Genomic DNA, 16,738 nt, shown 5'->3' on the forward strand with positions numbered 1-16,738 from the left:
GGTGAGTATGATCAAAGTGGCAGCTGCTCGATTGCTGACTCAATGCAGCACATTAGGAAGTTGCCTCCTGATCTTTCCATCTTACACTTCCCTCTGCCTTACACACACCCATTTAAAACTATTTAATGGATCGTTGGTATTTCTTAATGTGGGTTATGCTGTGTAAGCCATCTAAAAAGCATGGCTTATTTTCCATAGGTTCTAAGTATTTCTGGATTAAAGATTTTACTTTCTTGTATGTTAAATAAAACATTGAAGACCTGAATCAATTACTCCCAATACAACATGGGCCTTGGGGTTTCACGCAGAGAATCTCACAGCCAAGCAACTCACATCCAGTTAAAGCAAACCCCTACCAGTCTTCCTCTGGTGAAACAGCAAAGTGGGTCTTGTTTTCACTCTGGATCTACTCTCCCTCTCACTTTTTATATTCCATAATAGTTTGGCTATATCCCAGCTGCATACATTGTGTCATCAGGCCCATACTTTGGCCTGCCCTAAACCCCTGCATCTGAAGTCTGCAATTCCCCTTGAGTAAAATCATCCACGCTGTCATTTGATGCATAAACGCATTTCTCCAGCTCCAGCAAAGCCTACTCAGCTCCCACTACTCACTCACACCAGCTCCAATACTGTGCTTCTCACATGGCTGCTACCAAAGGGAGAACAGGGAGCTAGACCTGCTGGGGTTCTCTTCACCCTGGTTTTCCTTTCTCTTGTCTTAGGGTGAGACCAGCTGAGCTTACAGAGACCCTTCCAGACTGAACATCTACAAGGGAATAGTTTAGAAGTTTTTTAGTTCTTTCTCTACAAGAAGGATAGTTTAGAACCATACTTTGCTATGGTTCTACAATACACTATCAACATGGCATTTGAAATAAGGAAAAAGGATATAACTGGAAATGTTCAAAATACTTGTTTGGCTTTGGAATGCATTCCCATCATAAACACTGAGATTTCCCCAGCAAGCAGAAGTTCTGAATTTCAACATAGTTTTATTCTCCTGTGGCTGTGTCCTGCCTTCTATTTGCTCCTGGGCTAGAGCTGGAATCTGTTGGACCTGACCAGATACAGTCTGTGTGTGCATTCATGCAGGAATGGTTTTATTTGGACAAATGACATTTCTGCTAGTCCATCAGGCACCAATAACCAGCAGGCAAATACACTTGAGAAACCCTTATACAGAAATGGGAATGAGATAAAACGAACAAATTGGAAAGAAATACCCTAAATGTTCATGCTGACTTGTAGCCATAAAACCAGAGAATAATTTGACATGAAGGGAGCAGAGTGTACCTGGAAAAATATCACTTTGTCTCTGGTAGAACTTCTTCTTACCTAAATCACACTGGAAATCTGACTCTTCTGTGACTCTGGCATTTCTCAGATTTGAAATGTACTTTTGAAGGTAAGGCAGGAAAGTAATTCTCAGTCATTTGGGAAAAAAGAAGATGAAACAGCTGCAGCAGCTTGTTACAGTTTTAGACTTAAATGGTGTGTTGATAGAAGAAAATCACTGGATGTCTTTGTGGTTATAATGGAGAAGGAGTCATCGGGTGGAAGAACGTCTTTATAGACCAAAGAACAACTATTTCTACCTTTATTTCTCTTTGAGGTTTTTAAAAAATATATCTAAAGCACCTCTTTTATGGTAACAGGGTTAACAAACAGGGTGGAGTCTCCAAACCCTGACCCCAAATCTCACCATTGCCACCTCCCTAAGCGCACTCTGCAGCAAGCTGGTTTTGGCACTGTCAAAAAGACTGATAAGGGGAATTCCATCACCACTTTTCTTCCAGCTCCTTCCATTGGATTTCCTGCACTGAGGCAGAACATGGTGTGTGTACAGTGGGAAAGCCAAAAAAATATTGTGTCATTAATTACATCAGAGCAGAGAAGAAGAGCACAGCACTCGTGATCTGCTAATTTAGGATGGCTGGGAAGTCTTGGGCAGTTGGGACACCTGCTGTTCTCTGTCAGTGACACGGCTAAGTGTCCCATAGCCAAGTGAAAACACCTCTTTGGGGAGGCACCTGGGCAGGCAAACTGAGGACACCTCCCTGGGGGATGGGTCTGGAGTACCCCAGACTTGTGTGCTGGACCCAGTCAGTGCATGTTTGGTGCTTAGAGAATGACAGAGGAACCCCAGTGGAACTGGGGATTCAATGGAACTGGGGCTGGAAGGTAAGTCTCCCTGCTCCCCAGGGAGTCTGGGATCAGTTCTCCCACATCACACCACAGTGAGGATGTTTGAGTATAATTTTAAGGACGTGTTCAAGAACTGCTTGCTTGAGCCCCAGAGGCTGGCTGAGCATAGAGGTGTCCGGCTGCAGAAAGGATTCAGCAAATCTCACTTGGGCTGGAGGCAGCGTTGGAAACCTCAGGGCAAAAACGTGGCTCAGCATAGCTGCTTGGAAATGCCTCCACTGTCTTCCAGGAAACCCCAGTCTTCACTCTTTTGGGCCAAAGAACGGTCTGTGGTGCAGGTGAAGTCCATCATCGTGGTCTTGTACATACCGACAGAGTAGCTTTTGAAAGAGCAGCCCCTGAGGCATGAAGCGAACCCCCTACCGGGGCTGCCAGCGTCAGACAAAAGTAAACGTTGACACACAGTTTCAGTTTTAGGTCCGTTTAATTTAGAATTTAGTACATAAAGTTCAGAACCTTTAGAATAGCCCGACAGCACCCCTCACCGTCCAGTCTGGCAGACGCGGCTCCGCGGGGCTGCGGGTACCAGGCCGAGAGCACCAAGGCCGGCGGGGCCTGGGCGGGGCGGTGGGCGCCGGGCAGGACAGGGGTCCCCCCACGCGGGCAGCCCCGGCTCGTCCCCCTCAGCGCGGCGGTGGTGGAACTCTCGGGCTGGAGCGTTTTGCTGGCAGGGCCCGGCGGCGGTGGCGGCAGGCGCTTCCCGAGCACCGTCGGGTCGCGCCCGGGGCGGAGGGCAGGTGCCCGGCTCCCCCTGCGCGGCCGCCCCCGCCGAGCCTTCACTGGGCTCGTCCCTTACCGGGATTTCCAGTTATCGCTGAAGTTTAAGTCCTTAATTTTCTTGGCTGCAAACCCGGTTAACGAATCGCTCAGACTTTGTTTTTCCACTGCTCCTGAGGCTTGATTTATTGTGCCTCTGTTATCGCACAATCGGGCTTCGTTCGAAATGTTATTCTGAGCTAATTCTATACCCCGGTATTTATTTTGACTGTCCTTTCTCATTAGCGTTACTGATTTTTATTCGCTCCCCGTTCCCTGTTAAATCCCCCTCTCTGCCCGTCCGGGCTCGCCTCATCCCGTTCGTGTTTCCATCCCGCGTTGGACCCACGCGTGTGGGTCGGTCCCCCCCAGCGGTGCCCGGGCAGCCACGACCCACTCCCTCCTCGCGTCTCACCCCCTCACGGGGGAACCGTCTCGGCCCCGGGAACCTCAGCGAGCCGGACAAGCGGCGGCGGAGCGGGGAGAAAGAACTTGCTTTTAACAGGGCATCGCCCGCGCTCCCAGCCCAGAGATTAAATTTCTCTCCTCCAGCAAAACCGTTACTTTATCCTAAGAAAAACAGCGCGGACGGGGCGGGCGGCGGCGGCGGGACCCGCACGGACCCGGGGCCGGGCCGGAGGAGGGCGGGGAGCAAGGGGAGCGTGGGGCGCTGCCGCCCCCCGACAGCTCCGTGATTGATGACCCACCCGCCCGGGAAGGGGCGGTCGCTGCCGCCCGGGCTGGCGGGGGGAGCCCGGCGGCCAGGTGCGACCCAGCCCCGCCGCATCCACCGCCGCCACGGCTTATAAGCGGCGCCTCGGGGCCGGACGGGGCGCGACGGGACGGGACGGGACCGGAGCGGAGCGGAGCGGAGCGGAGCGGAGCGGGCTGCGCCGGACTGTCCCGCTCCGCAGCGGGCGGGAACGGTAAGTTCATCCCCGGGCCGGGCACTGCGGGGTCCCGCCAGGTCGCGGGGAGCCGAGTTCACCCGGCGGGATGCGGAATGGGGATGCAGCAGGCTCCGCGTCCCCCACCCCCGGCCAGCTGGCGAGGGTCACCGCGGGCTCCTCGGTGTGCGCCGGTGCTGCCCTCGCACATCGACAGGCAAGTTCCTATTTCCCTGCGCGGGAGAAAAGATTTTCCTTACCTGTTACCAGAATTATGTAAAAGGCAAGGTCTTTTTAAAACCGAAGTAAAACAATTCAGATTCACTATGCTTTTTCTCCCTAAGGAGCAACGGAAAAGTTTATCTGAGGTTTCCACCTGATTCTTTTCAGCCTGTGTGCTCTGCTCTGGCGTTTTCCACCTTTTCCTTGTCTGTGTGGGCAGGTTGCCTTCCTTGCCGTTTCGTTCTCATGGAATGTAAGACTAAAACAAGTGTTCTGCTAGTTGTTTGGTAAAAGATTTAAAACCAATTATGTCGTTGTAGTGTCATGTAAAACCACAAATGCATCTGCCCTCATTAAAAATACTGCACTAGAAATGCTTTAGAAACAATATAAATACTTTACCTTACTTCCACAGCCCCAGTTCTCTCTGCACATTGGGCGGCAAGTGGGTGTTTGCAAAAATTACCGCGATTATTTGAAAAATCAACCCTCTTTCTTGTAAAATTCTGAAGGGAAGATGACTGTTACCCAGAAGCGTTTTATTTGCTTTAGTTTTCAGCAGCATTTTTTGGATCATGAAATTCGGGTGATTCCAGGGTTTGTGCTGAGCGCAGCCCATAGAATGTGTGTCCTGATCACACCGGGGAGAAGAGCGATGCTGCCCAGTCCCAGTGTGCAACAGAAGAGATCCTGGTGCGGGAATCACCGTGGTTTGGCTACACATATCTGTGTACCTACAGCAGATCCCGTGTCTCTACATAGCAGGTTTTCCCAGGCCATTTGCTGTTTGTACTTGATGGGAAGTCTGACGGTGGAGACATTTAATTCAGAGTGAAATCTCTCATTTCCACAGATGAAACTTTTTACATTTTTTTTTTTATATAGGTCTAGGATTTCATCTGATGTAGATGTGAAGCTCCTAAAACAGAAACTTCTACTCCAAAGGGCACCCAAGGAGATGAGGCTTTTAGGTATGTGCATTACTATGGAGTCATTCCAGTTCTAAATCTGGCTATATACCAGCACGGCGAAATCAAAACTGAGTGTAAACCAGCCTTAGTCATGTATTTCATCAGAAGTGCAGGTATTTATACTAACCTGTCTGTCCGTATCCTTGGGTATTCCAGACTTCTCCAGCAATCAGGGAAGACTTCCTTGTATCAGTGAGAATTAGATGTATGGGGTATTAGGTATGGCAAATTAAAAGTCCTGCTGACAAACATAAACTTCTGCCAGTTTTCATGATTGTCTTAATGATTGTCTTCATGTCACCTCTGCAACGATGATTTTTTAAACTAAAATGCATCCAGACCTGACTGTGCTTAACACAATGAGAAAACACCACGAAAAAAAGCACATAGGATTTTTTTATTTTAACCTACAGGCAATAGCCAATTTAAGGACCATTTTCCAGCCCTTGCTCTAGACGAGCTCATGTGGCCTTAATGTGAGCTTTATTTTATATTGATCATAAATACCACGAGAAACGAATAGTGAGATTTTTTTCCCCCTTTGGTTTACAGCTCCGATATGCACAGAATATTTCACAAATAATTTCAGTCTAACCTGTACTGATATTGAAGAGAACATGACATGATAAAACTGTGAACCAGATTAACATCAAATTAATCACAATGGAACACCTGAAATAATAACAATAATAATATCTTATAAATGCCATCAAATTAGAGTATTGCAAAAAGGATTAGAAAACTTTCCTTGTATTTGCTAGAAATCTTTGACTTCAGAGTGTGCTTGAAATGCTTTGCAAAATCAAAACCTAATTCTTGTAAATTTAGATCTTCAGTCATTTATGTGCATCAATTTTATTTAAATTTTTAATATTACATATTTTTAAAATTAAATGAAAATGTTTAATAACTTGTCCTTGCCCTTGTCTAGCCAGGCTGTCACAGAAACAGGCAGTCCTAACACGTGAAAGCTGAAATCTGGGACTGCCAGGAGGGCTGCCTAACTGAGGACAACAGGATCAGGTATTATTCCAGCTAAGAAGTTCTACACTTTGGGGAATATTGATGGAGGAACTGAATTAATTAAAATACTGTGAGTTGTATTACAGGCAGAGCTGCCTGACCAGCTTTTCTGAAAGCTGGGAAAAGACCTTGTGGGCATTATTTTCAGCTTTGCTCAAAATAAGGGTTTTTGTCATTGTTTTCAAAAGGTTCTTTTGCCCCCCAATGGCCATAATAGAAGTTAAAAGATTCTTTTGAAATTTGAAAATGTAGATGATAGAGAACAAGCACAGAATTTTCTTAAGTAACATTAGGGGTGGGAGGACTGGAGAAGTCCGGTCCTGATCCTTTAAAATTATGGACCAAATTTTGCCTTTCAAAAGCTGAGTCTGCGTTCTGTGTCTCCACTTACTGCTGCATCTGAAAATGATATTTTTCTTTCTGTGATCCATGAAGCACTGATCACCTGTGAGACTGTTGATAAAATGATTGCAGCTAAATAGAAAATATACAGATAGTCTCACATCCCAAACCATACAAAGAATATGTTTTAAAAATTGCATTTAGCCTAATTTTTAGTAATTTGTAAACGGAAACCATTGTGTCAGTGCTGCTGAGCGGTGCCTGTTGGGTTTTCTCTGAAGCCATCTCTGGGCTACGAGTAACTAAAAAAATTTGTTTAGTGTAATACGTTCGAAAAAAAAAAAAATCCCAGTCATTGAAGAGTTTAACTTCCGTTTCTCTACTAGTGTGAAATCAAATTTTTAAGCAGCCGGTGGAAAAGCAGCTCGCAGACCTGCATCCCGGCTTTTCCTGGCCCAGGTAGCGCTTGCGTTTCTGATCATCTTTGTTTTAAGAGACTTTCGGCTCAGTGCAGCAGCTGCCCTTAGAGATGCTCTTGTTGCTTGCAGGACGCTCCCTGCCAGCGAAGTCACCGATGGACTGTGGACACTTAGCTGACAGCAGCGAGGAGATTTCCAGCCCGGGCGCAGAGCCCGATTCCCTGCTGCCTCCAGCTGCCGGCGGCAATTCCTGCTCTCCCTTGGTGGGCGGGCAGCGGGCTGGGGCACCCCCGGGACGCCCCGCGGCCGCCAACGCCGCTCGGGAGCGCAGCCGGGTGCAGACCCTGCGCCACGCCTTCCTGGAGCTGCAGAAAACTCTGCCCTCGGTGCCGCCCGACACCAAGCTCTCCAAGCTGGACGTGCTCCTCCTGGCCACCACCTACATCGCACACCTCACTCGCAGCCTGCAGGATGAGGAGGAGTCGCCGGGAGAGGGCTTGGGCACGCTCCGAGGGGATGGATACCTCCACCCTGTCAAGGTAGGAGAGCTGGGCAGCAGCTACCAGCTTCTATCACTGAAGAAGTACATTGGCCTTAGATACGTAGATGGAACTAAAGATTTCAAACTCATGTATTGTTAAAAGAGGTAATACATGAAAATCCTGTCTGGACCAACCTCTGTGTTTAGGTGCTAGAGCCCTGATGGAAATATCTTGGAGCTTTGTCCCTCCAGCTTCAGAGACTTTGCACCACAATATCAAATATAGTGTAGGTCCAAACCGAGGGGGACTTGGTCCCTTGGGATTGAAGGCAGAGGGCAGCACCAGAGAAGTACTGGCATCTCCTTGGTCCCCACATGGAAACCTTGGTGGTCTCCCACCAGACCCACTGGATTCTGCTGTTAGGGTGTGTTCGAGGTGAGGTGATGCACTGTCCCACAGCAGTGACCCCAGCCATGGCTGAGCCTGCTCTTTTTCTCATGCCGAGGCAGCCACAGTATGGAAGGTGGCATTAATTGCCAGCCATATGTTAATTCCTTCCATAAAAGTGCTTTTATGAAGCATTTATTTTGTCTAGTTGGTATATGCTGTTCATCAAAAAATTCACAGCGATACAGAAGGAATGAGAAAGGGGAACTGCTCTTGGAGAGGGCCTGGGGCTGGAAACTGTTTCCAAACTCATTGCTCGCTGACTGATGGGGCTCAAATACCACGGGATATTTTCCTTGGCTCTGGTCAGAGGGAGTGACTTAAAACACTGGGGTGTTTTCTTTTTTTTTTTTTTTTTTTTTAGAGTATGAATTCAGAATTATTTAATTAAGTTAAATTTGTGAAGTAATCTCTAATTGCTATAAAGTGCCTAATTCACAGGGAGTTCCTTGTTCACAGTGTTGGTTGCTGTAAAAAGCACGATGTGAACGCAGGCTTCTGGGGCCATTTAAATTATTAGCAGGCTCATTAAGAAAGTAAAACCTCTACATCAATTAGAAGATGGCTATAATTTAATTTAACAAATACTATTATGTATTTCAAAATAAGTTCAAAAGAGCTCCTGTTAGTTTCCTCAGTCAGAGTGAGAGGACACAGGTACATTTTATCAGCTGCCAACTACTACCGGCAGAAAAATACTCTTAAATAGCTATTAGAGTAGTTAAATGATCCAGATGCACACTTCCTCGGCTACTGGAATAGAGCAATACTGGATCCACTGAAGCAAATATTTTTTTATAATTTTATTTATATATCATTTACATGCACCTAGTTTTGAGATTCTATCAGCCTAACCAATATTTCTAATGTTCCTGGTGGTAAATAAATTTTTTTACTTGGCACTAGATGAAAGTGTCACAAACAAATCCTAGTATGTGCTTCAAAAACCCCAAAGTGCAGGTTCTGAGACAATCTGTATAGATAAAGACTTTAACTGCATTGATATACCAAATACAGTAAATGCAAATAGTGACAAAAGCAAAATATTCAAGTACAGCTGTATGTACACCAAAAGAAAAATATAATTAATGACTAAACTCAGCTGTCTCACTGGTGACAAACCCATAGCATCATACTTGAAACAAAATTACTATATGAGATCGCAGAGTCTTTCCAAGTCAGAATGTGCTGCTGCTTTAGTCTTTAAATAAAAGAGCTGAGATGTAACTGCAGTATTAAGTGTCTCTTACCCGGGGGGGGGGGGGGGGGGGGCTGCTTGCGGTAAATAATTTGCTGGGTTTAAGAAACTCAAGATGTCAGAATAAGTATTTAACACCAGGGTAACTGATGATTCCAAAAAGCAGTGAGTGGAAAGATTGATTGCCTCATCTGAAATCGTTGAAATGGAGCTGACAAGAACAAGAAGCTGCCAGTGTTGCCAAGGAGCAACTACATTAAGTTCCATTTAACACACACTCCTTAGCAGCCCCTGTGCTGTGGTCAGTGTTGTGGGAGTTGGCACAGATGGGTGTGCACACAGGGCTGTAATCCCTGCAGGGGCAGGTGTATCCCTGTAGCATCCCTGGTGCCTTAAAAAGGAATGCTTTGTTTTGCTCTGTCAGAACATCTACAACACAAACTGTGCTAGGATGTCTGACCGCCTGGCATGGCCTGCTCCTGTCTGCTGGGTCTCGGCTGTGAGCTGTGCCTTGCCAAAGCAAATATCCAGGCTGAGGCTTCCTTACCAAACTCCTATCATTTTCCAACAAATGACAAAATGGGGACTGTCTGGTGATAGCAACAGCATCCTCTCATATTGTGATTCCATCGACACTGAAAGCTTTGCTGAGAACTGCAGTCAGAGTGCAAAGCTCCCAGGTATCTCAGCTCTGTGCTTGTCTCCTCTCTTACAGAAGTGGCCCATGCGTTCCAGGTTGTACATTGGAGCCACGGGACAATTTCTGACTCACTCGGCACAAGGAGACAGCGCAAACCATGGGGAAACATCAACAACTTCACAAATCTAATCTCCCTTCTTGCTTTTAAAAAAATTGTTATTTATTACACCTTATATATATATTTAAGTTAAAAAATAATATCTACAGACAAAGTATAATTCCTGAAATACTGTTTGTGGAGGAGAATGAATTGATTCTTAAATGTAATTAATACCTCATTAAGTTAATGTGATGCATTTCTATCAGAGGACATTGGCTGGGATCTGAACGAGGGGATCGGGAGGCAGCGACTGCAGCCACTGACAAGAGCAGTAGCCCAAAGGCAGAGCTGCCAGCAGAGTAGGTATCCTTGTCCCCTCTGGGACAAGTGCTGAGGAAAACAGGAGAGAAGGAGCAATGTGGTACTGACCAAGTAGAGAGCGATACAGGCTTGAGTGACAGGCAAAGGGCAAGTCTAGAAATGGCAGTTGCAATCCCACATGCACTTTCTCCATCGCTTAAAGCCGGTGGCAGAAATCCCCGACTGCAGCCATCAAGTCAGAGCTTTACCCTTCAGATAGTCCTACATCTATGTAGCTATTGCTGGAAATGTGGATGCACATTCACCTCACGTAAAAATGTGATGAAACCTGTGTTGCACACGGAGCGCTCTGTGTGACACCCGTGTGTTGGGCACTGCTTGTACCCATCCATAGGATTGTGCTGCATGTTATGGGGTTTAATGTGTGTTTTTTACCCTGGCACAGCCACGTGTCTGCTCACAATGCCAAGGCTCATTTATCACGGCTTTCAGTGGGTTCACGTGTTGATGCAAATGAGCCCAAAGCCTTGGCTTGTTCATAGCACACTTGTTCACTTAAACATCTTCTATATCTAGGCAAGAGAAGTTGAAACTATATGCACATATGTCATCTGATGTATCTGTTCTGTAAAACACTGTACTTCTCATATGGTTTGTTATTGCTGAGGTAAACATTCTATTAAATGCTATTCAATGAACGTTATGTATTTTCTCAGTTCCAAAATCTGTATCCAGTTTCTCATTGTACAGGAGCAATAGTTTTTAATAGTAATATTCCGCATTTATAGATGCTGTCTTCTTTCTGAGGGCTTCACAGTTTAAATTTTAAAATGACATTTAGGAAAACAAAAATACTAGCCTGACCAGCTTTCATAAAAAAAGTATGGTAAAAAAATCTGGAGCTCTTCAGCACCCCTGCAGCATTCTGAGCTTTTAACAATATCCTTCTTTTAAATAGTAAACAGCATTGAAATATTTTAAATACACTTAATATATATATTTATTTTAGGCATATTATTTACAATTGTAAGTGGTTTATTAGAAGATGGTTATTACACAGCCAGAGCAACATGCAATAAACAAGGTAGGGCATTTAAGATGAAGGCATGACAGGACAGTGAGGGATTCTAGGAGGATTACACTCAGCACAAAATGAGGGTGTAAGACACAGATTGTGCTTCAGAAGCACAGAGAATTCAGAGCAGTTTTGTATGTCACTGAGATGTAAAGGAATGCATCAGGCCAGGGGAAGAAGGGCAACTGAAACCTCAGCCAGCATTTCATGTCCAACCTGAGCTGCTCTGTGCAGCAACCAACTGATAGTAAAAACAAGATGTGGATGAATCATGCATAATAGAATGGAGTGGGGAGAACACAAAGAGGGATGATGCCTTTCATCAGCTGCATGATTCATCTTACTTAGCCCAGAGGTGCTGGTTACTTCACAGGCTCTTAAAAAATACACCTGGAAGGGACAGAATTCAAGAAAGAAAAAAAAAAAAGACAGTTCCCTGGTTTTAAAGGCTTCTTCCTTTAAATGTAATTGAAAGATTCTGGCTGCTTATCCATGAAGTAGAGGTTCAGGTTGGACATCAGGAAGAATTTCTTCACAGGAAGGTTGTTAAGCATTGGAACCGGTTGCCCAGGGAGGTGGTGGAGTCACCATTCCTGGAGGTGTTCGAGAAAAGACTGGATGTGTCACTAAGTGCCATGGTCTAGCTGACAAGGTGGTGATCAGTCAAAGGTTGGACTCAGTCTTTTCTGACCTGTGATTCTTCAAGCATGGAAAAAAGACAATAGTAAGGGTCAAAACCATGGAAAGTTAAGAATGGATGGCACAGAGAATAGATCTTTACTCTGACCCTTATCACCGAGTTGCCAGATCTGTATCAGTTTCTGATTGTACATGATAATATTCTGAATTTATAGATGCTGTCTTCTTCCTGAAGACTTCAGTTTCAATTTTAAAATGACACCTAGGAAAGAAAATGAAAACAAAAATTCTAGCCAGAACAACTTTCACTCAAAACATATGGTAAAATCTGGAGCTCTCCACCACTCCTGCAGTATTCACAGTGGAGTATTTACAATGCTCAGAAGACAGTCAGAGGGGCGGAGCAGCAAACACTGTAGCTACATTGTACCCACATTTGCAGAAGTTGTGGCCACATTCATACGACTTTACCAGCGTTCTACAGACTTAATAAAAGCCAGCAAGAATATGCAGAATTACAACAGTGGTTTTTCAGTGAGGAAGAACTCCCCATACTTATGATTTGGGATTTTCTTTTTCACTGAGACAGATTATTCCAGATCAGAATTTTTATGCCTTTCCTTCTAGAACCAAGACACCAGGTGAGGCAACCTACTCCCTTCGACCAGTGAGAGAGCTCTTTTCTACCAGCAATTTACACACCATGATCACACCAGAGCCTCTGAGCCTGTTCGTTTAAAACGTGTTTGGTTCTAATAAAAATATTAGACTTCCTAGAACAGTTCACATCCTCGTATGCTGAAATACGAGAGTTTGGCATTTAGCACTGAAAATATGCCTGGCCTTAGGAACAAAAACTGTACAACGTTTACACATTGCTATCAAGAGGTGGCATTTCTCATGGAGTAAGCTCAAAGATCTCGGTCACTGCCAGCACAGCCGTTCCCTCCGAGGGATGGGGAAGGAGAACTTCCCACGGCCACACGGGACCACGCTGCCCGTGCAGAGCCGGCTGCGCAGGGACCTGTTTTTCCTGGTGCTCGCGGCCGTCACTCCAGCACGGTGCTCCGCGGTCCCGCGTCGCTCCCGCTCCACACGCATCGCCTCCCACTCCCAGCTCTCCCCCTTTTCCCTGTGCGCGCGCAGCCGGAAAGCGCCTCGCGCCCGCCCCGCCCCGCCCCGCCCCCGGCGCGCGGAGGATTTAGGGGGATCCCGCCGCGGGAATCGCCCCTTCCACGCGGCCTGCGGATCCCGGGGGAGAGGAGTGGGGCCCAGCGGCACCGGAGCGACCGCGTCTGCCCGCCCGGCTCTCGGCGCGGGTGGATGGATGCGGCGGGAGCCATCCCGCGTTTGCGGTGGCCGTGCCCGCCGGGAGCCGCCTTTCCCGGGGATCCCGTGATGGCGAAGAGCGCCCGGCGGCGGGGGCTGCCCGTGGGCGGCAGCTCCGCGGCTTCGGAGCTGCCCCTCCGTGCCTCGGCCTCCGGCGTGGGAGCGGCAGCCTGGGCCGCAGAGTCTGCTGAATACGGAGTGAAAGAGGGTAAAGTTGGGTACAGGTTGAAAGAGGGGAAATTTAGGTTCGATACGGGAGAGAAATTCTTTACTGTGGGGTGGTGAGGCATTGGAACAGGGTGTTTGTGGATGCCCCAACCCTCCCAGTGTTCAAAGCCGGGTTGGATAAGACCTTGTGAAACTGATCTAGTGGGAGGTGTCCTGCCTGTGGGAGGTGTCCCTGTCCATGGCAGGGGGGTTGGGACTAGCGGATTTTAAAGGTCTATCCCTATCCCTTAACATCCTGTGATTCCGTGATCCCGTGCCGGCCCCCCGGCAGCCGCACGGTGCTGTTTGGCTGCACATTTGTGTGAGAGCCACCCGAGCTCTGCCGTGCTCCCTGGAGCAGTTCCTCGGCTTGGCAGGCCAGGCACATGCTCGTCTGGAAAGCTGAGCGATCCTTGGTCTTTTTAGAGGAATTAGACATTGCGGTCTTTCAAAGGAAATAGAAATGCACCCAGGTGTTAAATGTGAGAAATCGCGTCCTGGCAGGCCAGAGCAATGGCTGTAATCTCAAGAATTGCAGGGATGGTTTGCTGGTGCTTTTTTAAACAAAGCCATCACTTAAAAGAGGAGTGACTGTCATGCTGTTGTGAGCATGTCCGTGCCTGGGTGCTGAGGTGGCTCAGCTCATGCTGACACTCCAGCCACACAGGAGTGTGTCAGGCATGGGAGAGTGAGATGCACCTAATTAGTGCGTGCCACTCCCCTGGCAAAGCGGTGGTGGTTACTTCGAGCTACCTCTTGGCTCATCAAGTCTTAAAAGGAATGACAGATTTGACATCTGAAGACACTTGGTTTTGCTGACAGATCGTTTTCATCAGCAAATGCATGTCCTAATTCTAAAGATAAATTACCTTCTTTTTCCTTTAGGGAATTTGGCAAGTGTGGTATGGTGACCCTGACCGTGCCCTTTTTGGGTTGTAGGCACAGATCCAGAAGGGTGGGTTCTGGCAGGGACAGGACCTCGGGGGTCTCGGCAGCCTCTGGGGTGATGCTCTCCTGCCAGGACTGCAGTGCGAGCACTGACCTCAGCTCAACTGGTGGTTAAACATCAGTGATTTCCCCAGAGCGTGTCACGTGAACTGGGGTTAAAGGCTGTAACCTGCTAAAGGTGCTCTTCTCCCCAGCCATGGCTCTTCATTAGGAGCAGTGTACTTGTCCTGCAATCAGTCATTCCTCATGTTGCAGCTTGCTTTAGGAAAATGGTCATGCCTCTGCTTCACCCTGATCTCATCTGATGCTCTCTGTGGTTTTCTCCCCAGGTAATTATAAAGGGAGCATGAGGTTGGTATTTCTTTGTCTGGCTTACTGTCCCCAAGGAAGTGTTAATGCTTTCTGCTGCTGGCTCAGCAGTGGAGTTCTCTGAATCAAACATCTGCTGCTTTTCATTGTTTTAGGCAGCAAGTGAAGTTCGAGATGAGTTTGTTACTGGCTTCGGGAATCTTCAGTCTGGACTCTGCCACGCTGTTGCCTTGCAAACAGAAAGATGTCACGTGAATTCTGGAGCTACAGAAGTAAATATTTCTTACTGTACTTTAAGATGTGGAGAGAAGCTTCTAGATCTGGAGTTCTGAAGCTGTTTAATGGCTTGCAAATTCTGTTACAGATGGAACAGAACTACATATGATTGCATGTAGTACGGTTGAGGTTGAAAGGTATTATGACTGCTATAAAATCTCTTAAGACCTGCTCCCCAGAACAAAGCAGGTGCAATCCAATAATCCTGAAGGAATCAGAAAGGAGAGTTTTATAATAATATCAGAGAAACTTGTTTTAATTGGGGAGAGAAACATGAGTTCTGATTTGAGGAATTAACAGATGCCAGTTGGAAGTGAGAGACTGAAGTGAAGAGCAATGTGTTCAGATCACCATCCCTGGCACTTACCCATGTCAGACTTGGAATATATTTCAAAGGGAAAAGCGACTACGGTAGTGAACTTTACCTCTAGAAATATACTTGGCATCTGGGGCTTGAATGTAACAAGAGGGAGGGACCTGGATTTTTGTGCCCAAAGAGAGCTTTTTTTCTCTTGCTCCTGGCTATCCTGAATTTGTTCTGTGCTTAGCAGTTAAAACAAAGGTTCTGCTTCAGTTTATGGAAGCACAGCCCTTGAGACAAATATAACCAAAATTCCCTTGTATTTGATCCCTGGAAAAAGCAGCACCAGTCTCCCCACAGGCAGGACCTTGCTGGCACGATGATGATGACCCTTTGCCGTTTACCCAACTGAATGTTGTGATGAGCAGTGCTGTATCTGATGTGCCAGCTAATTGTAGGATTTTTACAGTTTGATTTGTTCCCATCATTTCTGATGTTATGTATTCTTCTAAAGGTGACATCAGATGACCATCTCCACTGTCTTCCAGCCTTGTGTGTGCACTCAGAGCCAACAGTAGAGTCCACCGCTAGTCTTCCCATTTTTGCTTAAGAGGTCATGGGAGAGACTGAGGAGAGGTAAGGATAAAATATTTGCTCTTTTTGCAGGATGTTTTTTTATGAAGAATACGCATTCCTTAATATGGCTTCTCAAAACTCGTGATTTAAAAAGGAATTCTATTTCAGTCTATTATTTTGCTGGCATAATGATGAGAACCTTTGCCGTTTACCCATCTGAAGGGTTTTTGATGTGTATCTTTGAATCTGAAATGCCAGTGAAGGTAATAACTTTGTGTAAGATGGATTAAGGGTACAGAAAACTAACTGTTTTTTAAATTATTATTACTCCTAGCTTGAAAACAGCAGCCTGGAATGTGGAGTTCTAATGCCCTTGGAAATGGTTTCATGGCCCTTCCTGCTTCTCAGACATACCGCTTGATACAATAATATTGCAGGGAAATAGCTGTTCACTGAATATGGCTGAATAATGCTGGAATGAAGTTCAGGTGAGAGTGTCACTCTGGAAAGGGAACTGGCCTTAGAACTTGGTATGAATATTTCAATGTGTCATATAAATGGATTAAAAATGAATATAGCAAGGGTTAAAACATGTAGGAAAACTTGTTATCTTGGCTAAGGTGTTTACAATGTTAGTAGTGGGTATGAATAAAATCTTGGATTTCTGTTTTCAGTGACTCCATTTTTTGTTGAGGGTACGGGAGCAGTAGCACTGTGATACCGCAAGATGACATCCTGTGTAGGATTCACACAAGCCTTAAATATTCAGCTTGTCCAGATTGACAGGAGGTCTGTACAATTTTACTGCTGCTTTTTTATTTAATATATATCTCTTGGATGTAAAACTTGCTGAAGATTATGTCTACTGCTGTATCCTTACTAGGATGATGAAATACAGGAAAGTCCATAGTTGGGGAAGCATACTGTACCTCAGACACCTCATCTTCTACCACACCATTCTGCACACCTGTTTTTGCAGTGAAGTAGGGGTGAACTCATTGAGCTACCTGCCCACCAGGTTGTCTAATATTACCTTTCCTGTAGCAGTCCGCAAAAAATGAT

The 16,738-nt window shown here is 46.2% G+C and overlaps 1 protein-coding gene and 1 non-coding gene across 2 annotated transcripts; both read left to right on the forward strand.

Annotated features, from left to right (window-relative positions):
• The first annotated feature begins 6,024 nt into the window (after positions 1 to 6,024).
• On the forward strand, positions 6,025 to 10,657 carry TCF24 (transcription factor 24). Its single transcript, XM_027894703.1, has 3 exons — positions 6,025 to 6,067; positions 6,958 to 7,367; positions 9,671 to 10,657. Exons 2-3 carry the CDS (start codon positions 6,984 to 6,986, stop codon positions 9,782 to 9,784), a joined length of 498 nt encoding a protein of 165 aa, XP_027750504.1. The 5' UTR covers positions 6,025 to 6,067; positions 6,958 to 6,983; the 3' UTR covers positions 9,785 to 10,657.
• Positions 10,658 to 15,855: 5,198 nt separating this feature from the next.
• On the forward strand, positions 15,856 to 15,935 carry LOC114062821. Its single transcript, XR_003572458.1, has one exon. It is a non-coding gene; the product is annotated as a small nucleolar RNA SNORD87 (small nucleolar RNA).
• Positions 15,936 to 16,738: the final 803 nt, after the last annotated feature.

This window comes from Empidonax traillii, unplaced genomic scaffold, assembly GCF_003031625.1.
Source record: "Empidonax traillii isolate 1590-97213 ecotype Southwest subspecies unplaced genomic scaffold, ASM303162v1 scaffold438:size550143, whole genome shotgun sequence".
Lineage (NCBI taxonomy): Eukaryota > Metazoa > Chordata > Aves > Passeriformes > Tyrannidae > Empidonax > Empidonax traillii.

Coding starts and splice junctions, on each gene's coding strand:
- TCF24 (XM_027894703.1), top strand. CDS start 6,984: ATGGACTGTGGACACTTAGCTGACAGCAGCGAGGAGATTTCCAGCCCG. Junction 7,368..9,670: donor GATACCTCCACCCTGTCAAG/GTAGGAGAGCTG, acceptor CCTCTCTTACAG/AAGTGGCCCATGCGTTCCAG.